The sequence below is a fragment of the Camellia sinensis genome, chromosome 12 (genome assembly GCF_055761805.1).
Source record: "Camellia sinensis isolate YWXY chromosome 12, ASM5576180v1, whole genome shotgun sequence".
In the NCBI taxonomy this organism is placed as follows: Eukaryota; Viridiplantae; Streptophyta; class Magnoliopsida; order Ericales; family Theaceae; genus Camellia; species Camellia sinensis.
In genome coordinates, this window is record NC_138972.1 from 80,963,515 (window position 1) to 80,986,129 (window position 22,615).

General features: G+C 35.3%; 1 protein-coding gene across 7 annotated transcripts in view; it reads left to right on the forward strand.

Moving 5' to 3' along the window:
- Positions 1-11,668, forward strand: part of LOC114276366 (uncharacterized) — a 74,401-nt gene extending 62,733 nt beyond the window's left edge. For 2 of the 7 annotated variants that reach the window (XR_014346650.1, XR_014346651.1), the window contains exons 3-10: positions 833-1,096; positions 5,276-5,319; positions 5,439-5,851; positions 8,235-8,618; positions 9,034-9,593; positions 9,705-9,854; positions 10,993-11,234; positions 11,332-11,668. Coding sequence is in view for 1 of the 7 variants with exons in the window: in XM_082899042.1 (XP_082755168.1) it covers positions 5,302-5,319; positions 8,235-8,618; positions 9,034-9,128; positions 9,311-9,344 (531 nt within the window). In the remaining 6 variants the exon portion in view is untranslated. Of the gene's footprint in view, positions 1-832; positions 1,097-5,211; positions 5,320-5,438; positions 5,852-8,234; positions 8,619-9,033; positions 9,594-9,704; positions 9,855-10,992; positions 11,235-11,331 lie in introns of those variants that run through there. The other 5 variants (XR_014346648.1, XR_014346652.1, XR_014346653.1 and 2 more) reach the window with 5 other exon arrangements.
- Positions 11,669-22,615: the final 10,947 nt, after the last annotated feature.

Genomic DNA, 22,615 nt, shown 5'->3' on the forward strand with positions numbered 1-22,615 from the left:
CAGATTGTCCCATTGTCTGCCAAGCGTATGTGTGTATGGTGTGTGAATGTCGTCTGGGTTAGGTTGTTTGTTACCTTGTGTGTGTGAGATTATTTTGTGTGTTCACGTCATGTACAAAACAATACTATGACGTTACCACGTTTCATTTCTACGCGTGTTACAAATTTACTAAATTAAAAAAAGTATTAGTGCACTTTTCCGATCAACGTGACACACAAACACTCATTCACCTTCGCTATACAACCCATGCCAATCAACCAATAATACTAGTAGTGGCAAAATAGTCAACAAATAAATTAAGGGACCATTCAGTCACCAAGAAAACATTTAGGATCTCATGGATTATAAGTCCACAAAATGGGATTTACTGGTCAATTCCCCTTTTTTTTATTAAAATAATTTATCTCAAAATCAAATACCGCTTAGGGGTATAAAAATAACTTGCGACTTGAAACCTGCTCGCGGCTTGATCCATCGGCCCATCCAAAGCTCAAATATCCCGAGCCTAGGTGTAGCCCAAATTTCATGACCCGTGACCCGACTTGTCCTGAATTTTAGGAGTTATTTGGGGTGTCCTAAATAAGTGCACTTTTTATTTTTTTGGACTAAAAAATTGAGGAGAAAAATATGGATGTTTGAGTTAACTTTTTGACTTTTTATAGAAAAATGTGTAGTAAAAAATTATAAAAAATGATTTGTAGAGAAAAATTAAGATTGGAAGTTGTGCAGCTATAATTGTTGACTTTTAGTGAATAGTATTAACTTTTTGACTTTTTAAATAACTTTTTGACCGTTTAACTTTTTCTCAATATCCCAAACTTGACATTAATAGGAGCTTGCAGCCCTAGCCGGGGCAAATATGCACACCCTCTAAACCAAATTAGGGTTCGACAAGCAAAAAATGGGATGTACGGCCAAATCTATGAAACAGACAAAAAAGAAAGAAGAGACTACAAATATTGATTAATGCTTCTGCAAAAGCAAAGTACTGTTTGGCCAGCTTTGTTTTTGGTGTACACCACACCACAGGCTTTTTCTACAGTCCACACCAGTTCATCGCCGAACGCATAATATTCGCCTCTGCCGAACCGGACGGGTATTCTTTCTCTCTCTCTCTCTCTCTCTCTCTCTCTCTCTCTCTCCTCATTGTTTTGTTTCTACCTATCTTATATCTTTTTTACCCCATTTTTCAATTTCTCAAAACTTTTTAAATTTTCTTAAAATATTTACCAAAAAAAATTGGGTCATTCTTGGTTTGATTTGTGTTTATATAGCTGCCATTATTGGAGATCTAATTAGTATGTGAATAAAATTGGCTTTTACTGGGTTTTCTTTCTTTGAAGTGGTTAAAAAATTATATTAAATAAATAAAATTGGTTAATGTGCAAAAAAATTTGGCAACATATGTTTTATTTTTTGTGCCCAATATAAGAATTTTTTTTTTGGCACAGTTATCATCTTCAAGTTACCCAATAGTGGTTTGATGTTTCAAAAAGTTCAGCACTTTATTCCATGGATGCCCTAATGATTTTCACTTTATTAATAACAATAAAATAATAAATAAATAAAAAAGAGTAAAGGTAGGACCTTTTCTTTCAATTCAATGTCTATTCCTACATGCCTGGGTTTTAATTTATACACTTTATACAAGTGTGTTTTTAGTTTTTGTTTTGTGTGGTTGACTCTGCTCGCTCAAATTTGTTTGTTTGCGCTTTACATTTTTTATTTATGTTAATAGTTAGGCTAGCTCTCAACTTTCATTTTGAGTTCATCGTTTTCATGTCTGAAGCTAAACTAAGTTCATCCAATTCTTACCGACAAATGTGTGTGAAGTTAAGCAAAAAATTATGTGTAAACCTTTTTTGAGTCTCTAGAAAAAATGAGAAAGCCAATAACTCTATATAATACGTTAATTTTTTGTTTTTGTTAATTTTTTTTGTGCCCACACCCTCTAGTTATTCTCTATCTATTACGTCCTCAACGATGCCTGCTTTTTATTATGTGATATATTTCTTTTTCTTTTTCTTTTTTGTAATAACAAAATTTGCAAAACAATACATGATACGTCGGCAATGATAGAGCTTGGCATTTAGTGCTAGTTAGGCTTTTTTTCTCAAGTCACTGGTTCAAAACTCGGCAAGAATTGTTTTACTTCACAAAGATGTGCATACCTTGCGTAACGTGTGTGTGGGTGCCAATTGGTGAACCAGTACATATGTGCAACGGATTAGATACAAACTTGCCCCGTTTCCCATTCCTAATATGCAGAGTAGTGGATCAAATTCAAATTTGGATTGGTCGAACCATTGGTTTTGTTGATGGTCTATATCCCACCGTTTTTTCATGGCCTGGCGCCACATGGCCTCACTGTTGTCAACCCCTTTTGTTATTCTTAGCTTTGTGTGTGCATATATATACATTTAAATAAAGTTCCGCCCTTGCAGTCTCTTTAAAGTTTGTTTGGAAAATTGATCGACTATGTTGAAGGTTGGTGTTTTTGTTTTGCTTAGATTATTTCTCTTCTGAACATCACATTTTGAGGTTTTATTTTTCTCTTCCTTAAAATCTGCAGTATAATAGTAACTCTGTTATCAGGGTTCTTTCTTCTTGCTAGATTTTGAAGTTTACATATTTTCTTTTCCCTTTGTTTTATATTGCACAGATTTGTTAAACCGTCTCACTGAGCCCTATTTTGTCGCTCAAAGTTATATGCATCAGTGTCGAACAAGGGCATGTGCGTTCCAAATGTTAGCTATTCAAGTTATGAGCAGTACCACTATTTATCATTCTACACCCTGTTTGTTATGTTTTATATCCTTCCATATCATTCTGCCTATTTGAGCAAACCCAACTCAGTGATTATCTGAATGTTTGGTATGCTTTGTTGGCATGATGTTGTCTATGTAATTGGGAAAGGTCAAGACATGAGAGGCGATGATTCGTGTCTTTTAACAGTTTGAAGTGTTATATATAGAAGAGGAAGTAAATCTCAGAAGTAACACAGTTTTACTTGTTTTATATGTTTGTTTAGTACTTTATTTATTTATTTATTTGGTAAGGATTTATGCAACCTATGAGGTATGCAATTCAAGAGAAGGAATTGGTGAAGAGGAAGCTGAGGGATGGAGCAGTGATTGATAACACAAACTTAAGAAGATTACTATTTGTTGAGTGCTCTTTATTCAATATATTAATATATAGGGACTGTACACCAGAGTAGTAGGTAACGGGTGGGTTTCCTCTCTTGGAAATTTGTTCTCAACTCTATCTTGGTATCTGTTTATGCTAAGATTGGTTAGGAAATCTATTTGCTATGTGCTATTGTATCCCAAAATCCTATTGGAACTCTTTTGTGCTAGCGTTTTTTTTTTCCCAATAAGTCAGTCATATTATAACCAAAAAAAAGAAAGATATACAATGAAGTTGTGCTAGCATTTTATATTAATCTATTGATTAAAGAGCACTCAACATATAGTAATCTTCTTACCTTTGTGTTTTCATTCTCTTCTACATCCTTTAGCTTCTTTTTCACTGATTCTTTTTCTCAAATTGCATACCTCGTAGGTTGCATAGATCCTTACATAATAATAATAATAATAATAATAATAATAATAATAATAATAATAATAATAATAATAATAATAATAATAATAATAATATAAAAAAAACAAACACATAAAACAAGTAAAACAACATTTTTTTGGGGGTTTACTTCCTCTTCCTTGATATATGGAACACTTAAAATTGTTAAAAGGTAAGAATTAGCCTCACCTAAACACCTCTCAAATCTTAACCTTTCTCAATTACATAAACAATCTCAACAAAACATAACAAACAATCAGATGATCACTGACTAGGTAGGCAACCTCTCTCTCTCTCTCTCTCTCTCACACACACACACACACACACACACACATAGAGATGAAAAGGAACAAGTAGGAGTTGGGAATGAAGATTCCTAGCTTAGTAGATTTTTTTTATTAGCTTGCTTTTGGTTTTGGCAAGTACCGAATCAATGTTTGATTTTGACTAAACGAATGAACTCTTGCTTTTGGTTTTATTTTTATGCATAATATATTTTTAGAAATTATAAATATATATATTTTTTACAAACATATCCTCTCTGCACCTATATCCTATTTTTTAAGGTTTCGTCACATTGCCGTATCCGTGCTTCCTAGGTCTAGTGTCACAATGGTATCTTACATTCATGTAAGATATACATATATTCTATGAAGCATCGACACTTCAAAGCAAGTGCCGTATTCGTGCCGGACACACGAACACTTTGGGGACGCAGCAGGGACACATATGGAACACACCACATGGTGTGTCCCCTTATTTAATTAATTTATTTTCAGGAACACGCCGGGAACACTTTGATGACACATTAAGGACACGCCAAATTGTCTTCTCTCCCATTTTATTTAGTGCATTTGATGAATGTTGAATATTTATTATTTTTTTCTTAGATTTACATACTTAATAGATCATCCATTAAAAAAGATATAAACTATATGTGTTAATTTAAAAGTACTTTTTAAAAATATATATAGAATAGAGTTAGTTTTTGTTAATATGGATTGTTTGTGGATGTAATATTAATCTAGATAGCAAATAAAAATATATAAAAATATATTTTATTGCTGTGTCCCCACCGTGTCTGTGTCCGTGTCCGTGTCCCCATTTTTTTAAAATCATTGTGTCCTGTGTCCGCATCTGTGTTCGTGTCTTTGTCCCCATTTAATCAGGCCTTTTGCATTTTTCTACAAATTTAAGTGAAATTTAAATATGATTAGTCTTACTAGATATATATTTTCAACTTGTATAAGATAGTGAATTTTCAAATTCCAAAATTTTGATAATCATGTTTTGTAAGTGTAACAGTGTTGATCATGTATTAATTTCTTAGTCGTAGACACCTAAGAAGTGTTGGACACATTTCTTGACCTCAGGCGTTCTGTTTAGCTCTGTGTAATATATATGTACATATGTAGGAAGTTCAGCCCTTGTGGTTTGTTCAAAGATAGGATTTGGCAAATCGATTGAATGTGTTGAATGTTGATGTTGTCCTCTTGCTTTAAATTATTGCTCTTCTAAACATCACATTTTGTGGTTCCTTTCTCTCATCCTTAATTCTTTAGTATAATAACTGTGTTACAATGGTTACTTACAAATTAATAATTCGAACTGCCGTGGAGTGACGTAGGTAAATATTCATGTTCTTCTTTTCTTCTTACATAATGATGAAATCTTTTGTTGGTATGAAGGATAGGCATCTTTGAATTTTAGCAAGTGTTGATGGGTTCGAATGATGAGGTATGCTAAGTGCTCTATCATTCAAAGTCCTCCTATTTCTCTTTACAGTTACGAAGTTTTGTTTTATATCGGTGAAATTGAAATGTGATCTGGTCTTTCAATTATGTCCACATTACCAGAGATGCAGCGATAATTTTGATTTAGGGCTTGACGTCTCTCCCAAAGAGGACTACGAACTTAGGAGTACAATCATCGATGATGATAAGGATAAATTTGTGTCCGGAATTAATCGCCATAAATATAAAGCTGATGTAATCCCGCTGGTGCACTGGGAATGGATTTTTGAATATGGAGCCCTTAAATGTGCTGCCGCATTGTTTCAAGGAGAGACCAGTCAGACAGTTGATTTCTACAGCAGTGACACATTCAGATTGCCCATGACGCATACACTGGCTCGTACTTATAACTATGACCTTATTGAGTTATTTATTTGCCATGGAGCTTCATTTGATCACAGGTGTTATGGTGTCGGACAATCTTTGGGGTACCTAGAAGGGAAGCTGCCACTAAATACAGCTGTTGAATCAATATTGTATGGAACTACGACTATTTATTATCTACTTATCTCCATTCAAAGCTTTTTGTTACCTTTTCGAAGTGGAGGAGGACATTTACCGTAGATTTTATTTATTTATTTATTTTTGTGTGTGTGTGTGTGTGGCCAGAGCTCTGTTTTCCAGGTCATCAATATTTTTTGAGATGTGGAATCCTAGAAAACCTTTCTTTGAGTTGCTTGTAGGGCTGAGCATGGTCATTGTAACGCCCTCAAAATAAACCCAATATATATATGTCATTGACATGCACCATTTAAAGAAAACAATTCATTAATTCATTCATCAGAGTATTACTAAATAAAAGCATTACATGTAACATCGAATAAAATGCCCTACAGGCTTACATCTTTCCAAGCCAACACTTGGATACAAAAAGATGAGTTCTAACTCAATACAAGAGAAGCCCTAGGCTTGGATGTTTACATGTACTAATAAATAAAGACAATTAACTAAAGATAGTCTTTGAAATCCAAATCCCTTCCAAGCTAAGTCCTTGGAGGTAGCTTATCACCTGAACCTGAAAATGATGTTCCCATATAGGGTGAGCCACAGCCCAGTAGAAATATACTAAACCACATATAAGCAATAAATAAAGCAATAGCATTCAACAGATGGTTAACCAAGATAATTAATTACTTCATTTTACAGTCTCATGACACTATTGTCTAAGACACGTTTTACTTTCCAATTTTATCAACATGGCTCAGAACCTGGCCAAACTTACAACAGTGAATTATATATATCATCTTCACATTCTCCCAATATCAACAAACAAATGAGACTCAAGCTCAATTCAAAACACTTCATACTTCCAGATTGATACACATTTTAGTGCTGTATCAATAAAACACTTCTATATAAATAAGCACACATAAAAGTGATGCTAATGGAGTCCATCCCCTATCTCCTCCCAAACAAAATCCGGTTTAGAGGTCCATCCCCTATCTTCCCCTAAACCATGGAGTACATCCCCTATCTCCTCCCACACACAAAAACAATGTATGCAAATGCAATGCTCAATCAATACACGTATTTTCTGTATCAATGCAATAGTCAAAATTAATGACTTAATCAATGTGATTAGTTTCAGTTATTCCTAATCCACATGCAATGTCTACAACAATCACGACTATCCTCCACCGATAGCCCAAAACAGTTATTTCTAAATTGAAAATAACCATGTCAACAATTCAATAGACAAATGATTCGAATTATCCAACTACGCCATTTAATCAATGATTCCCCAATTCCATGAATTAATTATACAAATTAATTTAATAATACAACTAGGGTTTTTCCAAAAATTACCAAAGTATCCCCAACATATCAAAATACCAAAACTTAGAACAAAACCTATAAAATGGAGTAGGAAATCCCTACCTCAAAGAAAACAACCCAAATGGTGAAGACAGAGATGAGTGCCCAAATACCAATGTGCTCCAAATCGCCAAATGTTCAGATTAAATGAAAGCCCTCGACTCCCTCTATATTTTTAATAAAGCAACTAGGGTAGAAACACCCTCTAAATAGATCAAATCTAAGAAAGAAGGTGAGTAGGGAGAGAGAGAAGTCGGACCTAGGGTTTGGAATCAAAAGAAGATGAAAAAAACTGATCAAAACCCGCTGCTGTGTATATAAACTGGACAGGCTCGCTCGAGCGAAGACTTGGTCGCTCGAGCGACCAGACACAAGAAGCTACGCTCGAGCCAAGGAAGCCTTGCTCGAGCCAGTAACCCAAAAGCTCGCTCGAGCGAAAGAAAACTCGATCGAGCGAAGAACTCAAACCCTCAGGTCTGAAACCAAACACACGCTCGAGCGACGAGCGAAGGAACTATAGCTCGAGCGAAGGATGAACTAACTCGCTCGAGCGAAGAAAAGCTCGCTCGAGCTAAGAATGCAAAGCTACAGGTCCATACTGGACGCCATCTCTCGCTCGAGCGACCAAACCCCAGCTCGAGCGAATAACCAAAACGACATCTCGCTCGAGCGACCAACTCCTCGCTCGAGCGAAAAACCAAAAACCTGGACAGCAACACTTGGTTTCTAAACCCAACCAACCTGAAACAAACCTGCCCAACACATCCTATAATTCCAAATGAGAAAATAAAGGACAACAACAACAATTATACAATGACAGAATCTACGGAACCTAAGTCCGGATACAATAATCAAATGGGAAAAGACCGGGGTCGCTATAGTCATAGACGTTCTCTCTCTCTCTAATCAATTGACTGCATTTTCACTTAAATTGGTTGCCAAAGAATTAATGTTTTACCCTTTTAATAGTTCAAAAAATTGTGTGATGGCGTTGATGAGAAATTTTGCGAAGCTTGCTGATCTTGAACATTAACATTCCTGCAGAAAAAGCAGATGGATTCTATCAGGGTGCTTGTATTGAACACGAAAGAAGCTGAGCTAGAAATTTGTCACTATGCAAAGGAAGGAAATGTTGTAGAACTGGCTGTTCTTCTGATGACTGCTAGGGAAGAGGTGGCTCTACTCAAGTCTCAGATCAGAGATGGTTCTACTTCAAATGGACGCATATCTATCCACCAATATATCTTAAGTAAGTTGGAAGCACTAATTTGTGAGGAGTACAAACCCACATCCTACAATGAACAAAAGAAGTTGCTTCTGGGGGGCAAGGAGAAGAAGGCCGCATTTACATCTGTATTAGTGCTGCTTGAATTTTTTGAGATGGAGGGTGACACTATCGAAGCATATATTCGGCAAGAACGAGCTAATGTATGTACTCCTTGTAGTGGTTGCGTTTCTAGCATCAAAGAAGAATTAATGATACTTCGGATGGTCCATTTAAAACATAAAAGAAGTATCAAATGCTAGTTAATCGTTGTTGGTTGCATTTCATGAAAATCCAAGACTAATTCAGTTCTTAGCACCCCCTCCCAACATCAATTATTTTTCTTTCGTGTTGATTTTTTATTTATATACTTTCTTTTTCCTGATCTACAAAAGGGAAAAACATATTTGTTTTCATTTCTGGCCATGGATTCTTTTTCTTTTCTTTTTTTCATTGATGGATTATTCTCAGTTGATATATATATGTAATCCTTGCATCTCTCCCCTCTTGATATGTCCTTTTTCATTCCCCACTTTGTGGCACACTCAATTCTTTTCAATTTGTTTGGCTCTGTGACAGTTGTCAAAAGAACAGGTGGCCTTAGATATTGCATGGCTACTCCAGGGAGCGAAGATACTGCCAAAGTACCGAGGCATTAATTTGAACAAGATCTGGTCCGTGACTTTTACTTTTCTGTTAATGTTCATACAACCTTTTGAGGATATTTATTTCGTATTGTCTTTCATTCATTAATTGAGTCGACTTTTAATGTTATTATATTAAATTGAACTCAATATCTCTACGTGCTTATCATTTTCTGTATTGATGAATGTTTGTTTTGTTTTGTTGACTTGAGGCTATCTATGTTATTGGGAAAGGTCAAGACCTGAGAGGTGTTTAGGTGAGGTTGACTCAGGGCTTTTAACAGTTTTAAGTGTTCCATACATCAAAGAAAAGGAAGAGGAAGTAGCTCCCCAAAAGAAAAGGATTTTGTTTCACTTGTTTTATTTTATGTATTTGTTTATTACTATATTTATATTGTTTTGTAAGGATTTATCCAACCAACGAGGTATGCAATTCGAGCAAAGGAATTGGTGAAGAGGAAGTTGAAGGATGGGGAAATGAATCGCAACGCAAAGGTAATAAGATCACTACATGTTGAGTCCTCTTTATTCGTTTATTTTTGCCCTTGATGTTGGGGTAAAGTAAAAGACTCGGGACTGTTGATTTCTCAAGTATTTCTTGAGTAGGTTGGTATCGAGGGACCTGAGGAATCAGTTACAGAAGAGCCAAAGGCAGCTATCTGTTTTAGTTCTAGCAAGATGGAAGCCATTTATTCAAAAATTTGTAAGAGCAACATAGTCCCTAAAAATGATCGTGACAAAGCTTCAAACAAAGAGGTTGGGCTGTTTTTTGAATGTCTTAGTTAACTTGTTTAGATGTGTATCATATTTGGATGTAAGACATAGGTCGAGTTTCAGACAAGCACGACAACAAAAACCTACATTTGTCTCTTTAAGTACGTATTTACTTCATTACATCCATCTTTGAATGTGTTTGCATGATGACACATTGTGCTTATGTATCAAAGTGCTTCCTGTTTGCACTTGAAAGTGAGAAAAATACCGATTGGGATGTTTTGCTTGCCTTTCTTGGTTGTCTTGCCCTACATGACTGTTTATATAGTGTAACCTTATTAATATGTGAGATTATTGTACTTTAACTTCAATCAGATATATTTTTTTTAATCTACAAGGGATACATGTAATGGTTCTTGAGAGACCACCCTTATCCTGTAGGGGTTATCATCATCTTTCTCATTGGGATATCGACTGGACTGAACTCTCTTTCTCACCTTTTGGTTCTCTTTCTTGATTCCCCCCTCTCAAATCTGTATGTCTCACCTCCTAGTCTCCTCTCTCTCACCCTTGCTTGGTTCCCCTCATCTGTATGAGTTTATTAGTAATATAATAAAGAGTTTCTTTGTGCAATTTTAAGCTCCGTTATGCCATATACTCAACAACCATCCTACTGAGGTATGCCAGTATATACAGTTCTTTTGTATTTTATTAAACTGGTTGTACTCTCTAGTCATTTGGACCATTTTCTTAGATGAACATGTTCTCCCCTTGAGTGCAACATCCTCTATCTTTCATTGCCTTTGGCCCCCTTCTTTATGGTGTATTCCATGCCTGCCCTGGTTGAGGCATGACCTAGGTGCCTCTTGCGGTGGTGTCTGTCATCCCAAGATGATTTGGTGATGTCGCCAGTCCTATGTTCTACCATAATTAATCCAAATGTGAAAAACAAAAAAAGAAAGAAAAGAAAGAAAAGAAAAGGAAATAAAAATTAAAAAAAAAAGAGGAGGAAGCCCTGTTTATGTACAAGGAAAAGAAAAGGAATCCTTGTTTAAGTTTTTTTTTTTTTTTTAAATATTTTTTTAGTTTTGTTTTTTAGACTACCAAATTGGTAGTTGTGCTGATGTATTACCTTGTTCTTTGTTTTCTAATTTGTGATGTTTTCTTTTCCTTGGTCTAGATTAACATTTTTCCCACTGGCTGGTCGAGTTGGACCTTTAAGGCCCGATCATTCCATACAATACGAGCAGCCTCATGTTCTCAGTCTACTACCTCCTCTAGGGATGTTCAGGCAAAGAGAATGATCAAACCAAGAAAGCTATATCTGGAAAATATTTTGTCATGCCAGCAATGCGCCTCCGTTGCGATTGCTATTAAGATGGGGATAAGGCGTTTATGATTTGATTATGTACTCTATTTGAGGTATGAGTGTTGCTCTGACATTTTCTTTTTATTTTACTTTTGTAATCTTAAAGTTATTTCTGCCCCATGGTTTTTTGATCTCTGCTACATGTTTCAGCATCTGCACTACTGCACTTCCTCTCTGGGATGAGGTGGTTGGCTCAACCACTGCTGCTGAAGTAGGTGATGGGGATGAAGTGATGCAAGCCGTCACAACTAATGCTGCTATTGGCTGAAAAATGAACCCCTATTCTTAACTCTGCATCCTCCTTTAGATATTTTGTAAAGAATTCACATCAGCCATTTTATTTCTTTGGCGGGTTATAACCTTTGCACCCTCAATATTTGTGGTTGTTTTGCTTTTTAACTTTTGTATCTTCAAGTGTTTGTTCTAAGATCTTAAGCTTTGTATCTTGAAATCTTGTTATAAGATCTTGTGATTGTTCTGGGCCTTATTTTGTTAGGGTATGGTTGACTCTGTTTGGAGTAGAGATACCTTTGCAATTTTTGTTGATTTTAGGGTCAGCTTTGAGCTGATCTGCGCTCATTTGGGACCTTAGTCTTATTTGGAACTACCCTCTCGGTGAGGTTGCACGTCCTTTTTATTCTTTCTTGATTTTGTTGTCAGCTTAGGGAAAAACTAACACCATTTGTGACTCTAGTCCTTTATTATTCTTTCTTGATTTTATATTTAAGGACTGAATCACCAATCACGTTTTTGGAATAACAGTATGACTACAGCTTAGGGAAAAACTAACACCATTTGGAACCCAAGTTGAGTGACCCAACCCAAGAGTATATGACTACAGCAAACCCGCACCACAAGATATTGCCGGCTGGGCCAACCCAACAATTTGATGAGGTCATGAGATATAAATTTCGATTTGTAGATTCTATAAAAACAAAAACAAAAAGGTATGGAGATATAAATTAATTATGAAAATGGACACAATTCTCTCATATAAGATAGGTTGCACAAAATGATAACACGGTTATATCTAATTTTGAAAACTGATGAAATCATATGATTTTGATTATCGAATTGATGTAAACTACATATCGAATTGATGTAAACTACATATAATGTAAACTTACAAACTAACAAAATGAAAAGTTAAATTATCAAAACTAAACCTTGTTCTTTTATAATTGAGTGTCTGGGTCAACTTGCAAGACATTAACTGGAAAATATATTTTTAGTACAATATGAGTACGCTTTACTTTTGTGTAACTCGCATCTATATAGACCAACACACGTCCAAGACAACGAGATCATGCATTTGAAACACAGAAAAGAACTAGCAAATAGTTCATATGTTCTTGCTCCAATTGGAATAGACTTACTGACCTTACAGTCTAAGGTGTTATTTGCTCACCCTATAAAATACAGTCATTAGAAAAAGCAAGAACCAAGTGAAGGAATGGAAATGAAGAAACAATAACCAAGCCTTTTGTTTTTCATCGCTTGATCATTTTCTCTACAAAGCCCACTAGCAAATGAAGGTTGAGAGAGCCGACTCGCCAATGTTCAAGATTGCCGAAGGCCATCAACAGAGTTGGCAATTTAATGCCGATCGATGAATGTTGAACGAGCCCTTCTCCATGTGTAGGATAGTCAAAGGCCATAAATAGAGTAGGCCAAGTTTAGAAGACCACCCATAGGGTCGGCCAAGTTCAAAATGGTCACCCCGGGGTCTGCCAAGTTCATAATGGTCATCCCACGGGGTCAGCTAAGTTCAAAAGACCACCCCGGGGTTGGCCAAGTTTATGTAAGTTCTTGTGATTGTTTGGGCCTTTGTTGGAGTAAGATTCACTCTATTTGGAATCAATACACCCTTGCAATTATTGTTGATTTTAGGGTTAGCTTTGAGCCGATCTGAGCTCATTTGTGACCAAGTCTTATTTAAACTATCCTCTTGGTGAGGGTCCACGTTCTATTTGGGACTATCCTCACAAGGAGGCTCAAATTCGTTTATTATTCTTTCTTGATTTTGGTGTCAGCTTAGTGTATAACTGACCCCATTTGGGACCTTTGTTCTACTTGGGACTATCCTCACGAGGAGGGTCAAAGTCCCTTGCAATCATTCTTGATTTTGGTGTTAGTGGCCATGGTAGTCGCGCTAGAGGGTTGAGAGTGGAGACAATGGCGACAAACGATGGGTGGGTGAATGGGAGAAAAATTAGAATTTTAAAATTGAAGATGAGAGTATTATTGGAATCAAAATTCGGATTTTGGGGTCAGTGGCGATAAAGGGTTGAGAGTGATCAAATGCATTTGTTTTTGGACCCAACACGCATTTGTTTTTGGATTTTTTTTTAAAATTTACTTTTTAATCAAATGCGTGTCTGCATAATGTATACAGGTAGAAATTAGGTTGAATAAAAATTATTAGAAGTCTACATTACTGATTAAAGTTCATGGAATGTTGATTGAAAAAAGAAAATGGAGACTTACGTGTAGGTCTTAATAAAGTGGACTTATTGTCCACAAGGTCTTATGATAATTAATGACATTTTTCATTAAACACTATTAAAAAATGTCACTAATTATTAATTTTTAGCGACAGCTTGAAAATTATCACAAAAAACGTTATTAATTATAAGTTTAAATTACAGTTGAACAAAAAAAGTCACTAATTTACATCTTTTAGTGATAGTTTAAAAATTGTCATAGAAAAACGCTACTAATTGTATATTTTAGTGACAATTTATAAAAATCATGATAAAAATAGTCACTAATTATCAATTTTTAGCAACATATGTAAAAAATGTCACAAAAAACTATTTTTAGCGACAATTTTACTAAGACTTATTTTCAATAGAACTTGATAAGAATGAAGTCCAACTATTAAGACTTATCGGTGGTTTACTGAAAAGGAAATGAGGGAGAAGATAAGGGGCAAGAAAAGAGAAATCCATGGGGAAGAAGTTGTGGCATGTTTGAATTAAAACTCTTATCTTTTCTTGATGTTGTGGCACCGGTATATAAGGTGGTGTTAATTGATGTGGCATCTCTCAGTTGACTTACAAGTTGAACCAAGTAGGGATTTGGAGTGCCATTTCTCTCACACATACAACCACCTCCTTTATTGCGAGACATATGAGATCAAACATTCAGATTATTGATTTTTTGTATGGATAATTTTTATTACGAGACTTACGAAGTAGACGATTTAGATTATTAGTGTGAGTTTAGGTTGAGACTCACAAGAGAGGTATAGAAAGATGAGATATGAAGGAGAGCTTATCCCATCCCGAATTTAGTTTGAATTTGAATATATTTGGGGCATTTACTACTAAATCATATTCAAATTCAAACTAAATTCGGGATGGGGCATTTACTAATAAATCTCTCAAATGAAGCATAATTATTCTTGTGATCCCATAAATTTTCTTGGTGGATACTCAAAAAATTAATACTTTTTATTGTGTTTATTATAGTGAATTCAAAATTGTATATAAAAAGGTTTGATCATCTATTAAAATAAAAATAAAAATAAACTTTGAACATGTCATAATATCCCTGAGATTCCTAACTCCAAACAGAACTTTCTGAAGTGGAAGTTATCAAATTGATGCTGAGATCCTTAGGGGTGAAATTTGCTCTACTATGGGGGGTCTTCCTTCTCAGGTTTGACCTCTGGGTCCTCCTTTCTTATGGATGACCTGGGAGTCATCCTCAAAGGATAACCTCAAAGTCTTTCTTCATGGATGAGTTCTTTTATGCTTCATGAGTTTTACTCTTCTCTGGATGATCTCTATCCACCCTTTGACGAGTTTTGCTTTTCTTTGGCCCTGTGCTAGGCTATGCTCTACCTCTACATCGAGATCAACTCAAGTCAAGTCAGTTGGCTACAATGTTTCAGATAATCTGATGCATCATCTGATTTGTACAAATTTTTACTTTATTTATTTAAAAAGCATATACAAGACACTCATCACGCCCAACAAATGACATGCCAACATCTTTCAAATCCAAAGAAGTCATTGTGCCTTTTCAGTACATAAACAAACTCAACAAAATGATCTCCATTGTTTCATCAAACTACGCCCCCCCCCCCCCGCGGCCAAAAAAAAAAACCCACGTAAAGGAAATAGATGAAATAGCAAGTATACAATATTAAATTTAAACAAACGCATATTGTTATCCCCGAAATGAAATTTAAGTTTGGAGATGTCACAACTATAAAATTCACTTTAACGGTTTGAAATATTGTGCAAGTTACACATTTGGATTTCATACCCACAGGAAAAAAAGAAGAAGTAAGATATGTCTCAGTCCCACCATGCTGACTAATTTGTGCAAATCCATCCAGAGTATATCCCAAAAATAAAACATGCATTTGTTCAAGACAAATCCATAACATTGCCAAATAAATCCATCCACAACACCATCCATATCACAATTCCAATCGACATCTGTTACATCTTGTTGTAAAAAGCTCCTGTAATACAAACTGTTTGCACGCAAGGTACAAAAATATTCAGCTTCGAAACCTGAAATTGATAGTGATGTAAACATCAAATTACACACAAATTCTTAAAACAATGAATAGTTAACAATTATCAAGCCATTCACTCCAAAAGCATTGAAATGAAGAATTCAAACTCATTACTATGGCTTTACCATATACATTAAATTAAGACCAATATTATGACAAAGAGGAAACAAAAATTAGAGCAAATCACACAGAATTCCCTTGACAATTACTACTGGCCTACCGTGATTGGCCTCAAAAGTTGACTATATATGTCAACACAAAGAACATGAAGAGAAAAAAAACAAAAAACAAAAGTATCCCATATATATGGTGATGCTATAAAAACATGGGTTGTAATGAGTCATAAGTACTAGGAAGTCCACGTCTGCGTCTGCTCTGATCCCTTTTCATTCACGCCGGCCTTATCTGCAAATAGAGAGCAAAAATACAAACTTTAAAAAACGAAACAACTTTTCCATTTATTTATTTTGGATACTAAAATGAGAAGTATTAACTTACCATGAGGAGGAAGCACGTAATCCACTAGCATATATTTGCCCTGCACAATGTATCAGTGAAAAGAGTCTATGATTTTATATTTTTTATCTTTATATAGATCAAGTAACGAAATCACATTGGCAGCCTTCTTCATCTCTCGGGGAACCCAAATCAATGATGCATCCTTAAAAGAATGCAACAAATTCTTGGCGAAACTGTTGAAACACATTAGATCCATTAAATCTATAATTATTATGCAAAACACCCACATATTTTATGGTATTGCACTTGCAAAATTTTCTCGAAGTTGACAGAATTTTTTGGAATTTTGAGGGAATTGATGTCAAGGACAAGATCCCGCCGATCCATCTCAACAATTAATTGATCAATTCCTTTAAATTTCATCCGAACCATCTCCATCGCCTTAATAAGAGTATCCAGTTCTGCCTCTTTTATATTTTCACAACGGTAGTTGTAGTGAGTGTAACTAATAAGCTCCAAATTTTCGTCCCTTACAACAATACCACAATAGGCTTCTTCTCCCTTTCGAATATTGGCATCCACGTTTAGTTTGAAAAAACCTTTGGGTGGTCTTCTCGAAACAAATCGACGAGGGGATCCTTCGTTGTGAATTCCAAAGAGTCACTTATAATTAGGCTCTTTTGTTGTATAATTTCAAGAATGCGATCAATGTCCACAAATGGAGATACAGTCAACCACCGAGCCATGTCAGCCTTGGACAATTTTTTTTTAACTGGATTGCTTTGCTTTTGAATAGCCTTTTTTATAATTTCCTCATGGCATTTGAATAAAAGATAGATACTGAAATAAAGGGAGGGAGAACCATGTCAAATCTTATACATAATGGTTTGCAAAAAATAAAACTATCTTGAAAAAGAGATGGCTTTCTATCCTGTATAATTCAAAGACAGCACTTAACTTAGACAACATTCCCCTACCCAACAATCTCCAAAAACTTTATAGTCCAGAAAGGAAGAGCCATAGCAAAAAATATTTGGTGCCAAATACACTAGCTATATGGAAAAATTGGTTCAATTGCTCAACAATCCCAAAATCCAAATCTAAGAATGAAGTAAACATAAGGTACGTGGACCCATCGGACATGAAACATGAGATTCCTCAGTTAATGTGAAAACTTAATTACTAGTAAGACAAGAATAAGAGCTATAAAAACCAAACATTATAAAAACAACTACAAAAATTTCAATACTAGTAATCATATACTTATATTGACAAGGCTCAGAAAATAAACTCTTATAAGCAATTGTACAAGGATTTTATAATTATATTAATAGGGCATAGGGCTTCATAATAATTAATAGAACTTCTGGATTTATAGTTTATTTCTATATTTTTTTCAAGGACTAAATTGATTTGGAATTGAATCATGAGGGACTTAATTGGTTAGGAATAGTTCTCTCAATCTAGGAGTAGTTTCAGTAATTTGTAACTTATGACTCTTGTAAACTTGGATAGTTTCATTTTGAAATTATCTTTTGTTTACTTTGTAACTATCAATTGTTCTAGAAAAGTTCCCATTTTTTTTGAGGCATTTGAATAAATTACATAATTGCTTGATCCTTTTTGTTGATTGTTTGTTTGAATTATTGTAAAGTCTTTGTCGATCACAACCTTAGCATAATTTTTACTAACAGATGAACATAGAAAATTTAAAGTCCATGGGCCAGTGGTGGATGAAAGGGTACATATATGGTTCAGCTTGGTTTGAATTAAAAAACAAACTCAAAGAATCGAACCGATCCCATTGACTCACACTAAATGTGAACCCAAAATAGAAGCAAGTCGGTTAGTTCCATTCAATCACAATCTATCCACACTATCTATCCATCTATACTATTATATAAATCCAAAATTGCATATGTTCTCTTCTTAACGAATTTTATAGTGCTTTGGCCAGTGGTGCACGAAAGGGTACATATATGGCTCGGCTTGGTTGAATTATTAGCAAACTCAAAAACTAAACCGATCTCATTGAGTCACACTACATATGAACCTAACCTAAAATAGAAGTAAATTGGCTAGTTCGACTCATCTCATCACGAGTCCAGAATCCATATCCTCCGTAGTGTAAAAATTGTAATGCAATCTGTAGTACTTTCTCTGAGAGAGCGCGGGAAATGAAGGGTTGAAATTTGTGCTCATCAAAACAACGTTGTTTTGTGGGATTTTATTTTATTTTATTTTATTGATACATGTCTCTGCATGTCTTATTTGGTTTATTTCAGATTTGGATTGAGAATAGCGGATGAATGACCAGGGGCGGAGCTATGATTACAACATTGGGGGGCCAAAAGTAAGATATTAAATAAGTCCAAGTGGTTGGATCAAGTCCAATTTAGATGACTAAAATTAACAAATCACTATTAAAACTAAGCTAAAAAATGTATTCCATGAACTTAAATTTTAGTGATTTACCACTAAAAAATGGAAATAAGAAGTAATATTACATAGTTCATCCCGTACATGAATAGTAATGAATTATAGATCGCATTGCGTACACAAAATTTTTAAATTGTCATATACTAATAAATGAAAGATGAAAATACTTGGGTGTTTTTTAATAAGAAATAAAACAAGCAAAACTGTGCTACACTCTTAAAAATGCATACAATATGTGTAATGACTCCGCTATGTATAATATTTCACATTTAATTAATCAAGGTGACTTGGATTTTAATTAGTTATTATTCTGATTTAATTGTGGAATTGATGAACATCATTGTGTTTGATTCGTATATGATTTTATAAAAGAGTTATTTTTGAATTAGAAATTGAAGGCCTAAATAGCTTAAGAAAGTATAATTGGTGAGTTGAATCAGTTTAATTTTAAGGATTGAACCATAAGGGAATTCAATTAAATATTCGATTCAGTGTAGTAAAATTAAGATTTGATTAATTGGGTCCGAATTGGAACTAATTAAGTTAATTTAATTATGAGGATTAGCAATTCTGATTATTTTGAATTAAATTTACATATGAGGTGTCCAATTTGGAGATGTAATTTATTGACGGAGATTTTGAGTTTGATCTGAAATTGAAGACTTTAGTGATTTGCGAAACCAAGATTGATGATGTAAATGAGTTTAATTTAATATTTGGAGCCCCTTTTGAAATTTGATTAAAACTCTGATTTAGATTGATAAGTTTAAAAATGATTGATTGGGCCTTAATTGAAGTTAATTTGACTAATTAAGTTATGAGGAATTTGTAATTAGTTATGATTAATTCTAAAAGAATGGAGCTAGACTTGATTATTAATTAGAATTCACGTAGTAATTCGTTTAATAAAGGATTTTTATTTTGAATCAATTTAATATGAAGAGCCTTATAGCGATCCCGGGTTTACCCTTGTTTTACCGTGATCTGGACATGTGTCCGTGGATGTTGGTAGTTGTTTATTATCTTGTTTGCATCCTTTTTACTTTGTATTTGAGTTATAGGATGTGTTGAGCGGGTTTGTTACAGGTTGGTTGAGTTTAGAAACCAAAACTAGTTGCCCAGATTTTTGGCCTGTACGCTCGAGCGGAGGTGTTGGCGCTCGAGCGTAGATTACATCCATCCAGTATCTTGTTGTGCAGTGTTGTGAGCTCGAGCGTAGGGTTGGGAGCTCGAGCGGAGGCCTGGTTCTGCAAAAGTGCTGGGCGAGTGCATTCTGCGCTCGAGCGGGAGGTTGGCCGCTCGAGCGGAAGTCTGTGAGTGGCCGCTCGAGCGGGGTGTTTTACGCTCGAGCGGAGACCTGGGTTAAAGTTCCGAAATTGTGACTTTTCAAATCACTTTTTCACTTTCTCTTCTCTCTCTTACTTTTCCAAAACCACCATTGTTGAGCCTCTCACTCTAGACTCTACCTTCTCTCTAGGTTTTGATCTAGTAGGAGTGATTTACTCACCTTTGGCCTTTACAAAAAGGTTGTTGATCGTCGAGGGCTTCATTTTAATCTGAAAATCTCGGGTTTTGGAGCACGTTGGGTTTTGTCGTCTTCTCCTTTGGAACTCCGAATTTGAGGTAGGGATAACCTACTCCTCTCTATGGGTTTTGTCTTTAAATTTTGGTATTTTGAGATGTTGGGCTTGGTTTGGTAAATTTGTGAAAGTTTGGGGCTTTTGTGTAATTTTACAAAAGTTGGGGTTTTATTCATAATAAACCTAGATGCATGTTTGGCATAGAAAATGGAATGATTGTTGAATCATTGATGAAAATGGGACCTAAGGGTTGAAATGGTAATTATGGAAAATGGCCTAATTACATTGATTAATTAATTGGGATAATTAATTGGTGAGAAATGAGGAAATGAAATGTTGATTGAATATCCATTTGCGCATTTATTTTCTGTTTTAGAAATAACTGCTTGGGGCTATCGGTGGAGGATAGTCGTGATTGTTGTAGACAATGTATGTTGATTAGGCAAACTGAAACTAATCAATGGAATGTGTTATGGAACTTGACAGTTGCTAGAATACATTAATTGTTTGTATTGTGTGATTGTATATAGAACCAATGTGTTTATATACGTTATGTGTAGAGGAGGAGATAGGGGATGTACTCCGCGGTTTAGGGGAAGATAGGGGATGGACCTCTAAACCGGATAGGTATTTGGAGGAGATAGGGGATGTACTCCGTAGACAGAGCTCATATGCTTGTCTAGAGAAGTGAAGATAGAGCTCATATGCTTATCTTTGTGAAGTGAAGTGTGGATACAGCTTGTATGCTTATCTGTGGATATTGTTGATATACATATCTGTTGTAGAGTGTGGATACAGCTTGTATGCTTATCTGTGGATATTGTTGATATACATATCTGTTGAGAATGTGGATATAGCTTTTATGCTTATCTGGATGTGAGATATAGTTTTTATACATATCTGTGGAAATGATGATAGAGCTAGCATGCTTATCTGTTGAAAAAGGGAAAATGAAAAGTAATTGGGACTTGTAAGTCGTTGACATAAATATGTAATTTATGTGATTGAATCAGTGTTGACCAACTATCAATTGCTAATGTTTTAGTCATTGTTCATGGTTGGTTTAGTGTATTTCTACTGGGCTGTGGCTCACCCTATATGGGAATATCATTTTCAGGTGCAGGAAGCATGCCACCTCCAAGGACATAGCTGGGAGGCTTGTGGCGGGCATAGTTTTGTCGTTTTACTTTGATTTATTACATGTAATTTCAAGCCAAGGGCTTAATGTGTAAACGAGTTAGAACTCTTTGTTGTAACCAAGTGTTAACTTGGAAAGCTGTAAGCCCGTAGGGCATTTTGTTATGAGGTTAACATGTAATACTTATGTAACGGAATTCTAATGAATGAAAGGAATGTGGTTAGTTTAAATGTAAATGCATGTCTTATCTGGTGGGTTTATTGTTATTATTTTGAGGGCGTTACAAGCCTTATAAGAGTTTAATCAAAAATCTGATTTAAATTAATAAAATTTAGAAAGATAAATTAATACTTAATTGGGGTTAATTGAGTTAATTAAGTTATGCGGTAATCATAATGGATTAAGATTAAGAATTGATTAATTAAATTGATGGGTGATTAATTATTAATTAATCCTACTCACAAATAAAATAATAGAGCAAGATTGGGAGAAGTTAGAGAAAGTTTTTTTTTTTTTTTTTTTTGAACAGGGGAATTAACAGCCAAGGAAAAGAACAAAACAACACCTGAAAGCAAAGAAAAAACTAACCAGCACCTAACAAAGCAACAAGGGCAGATGGTGGGTTTGGGACCCAATCCTGTGGGAGATAACCATACAGTGAGGCTTGTGCCACCCAATGGGCTACACGATTTGTAGATCGAGGTCTCCATTGAAGAGGCAACACTTCTTGAGAAGCCAATCTCTTAATATCATCAATAATTAGTCCACACTCTCAAGGAGAAACAATCTCTGATACACTGAGGAGGATGACTGATTTGTTATCTCCTTCAATAATCGCCCCTGGTAAACCGCAAGCTTGAGCGCAGAGACAGGCCCATCTGCAAGCTAGAACTTCACCTTGGAATGAAGAGGAGATATATTCTTTCTTGGTTAAACCATTCAGAATCCGTCCCGAAGAATTCCTCAATACCACTACAATAGAGGCTTGGGAGGAACCTTTTTTAGTATCCACATCCCAATTGATTTTGAATTTGCCTTGATCAGGGGGCATCCAGGTGCCCACTTCATTTGGGATCAAAGAAGGCCCGTGAGAAAATGAAACAACTGGGCTTATCATAGCATACTCAAATTCTGCCATTGCCACTCCAGCTCGATGTAAAGTCGAGGAGGGCTCCACAGGGTGATGGTTGAAAACATAATTGTTTCGATCCTTCCAAATGAACCAGCCAATCCAAACTACTTTACCAAGGCAGGAAGCTCGATCCTCCTCATTCTTGAAGTTTG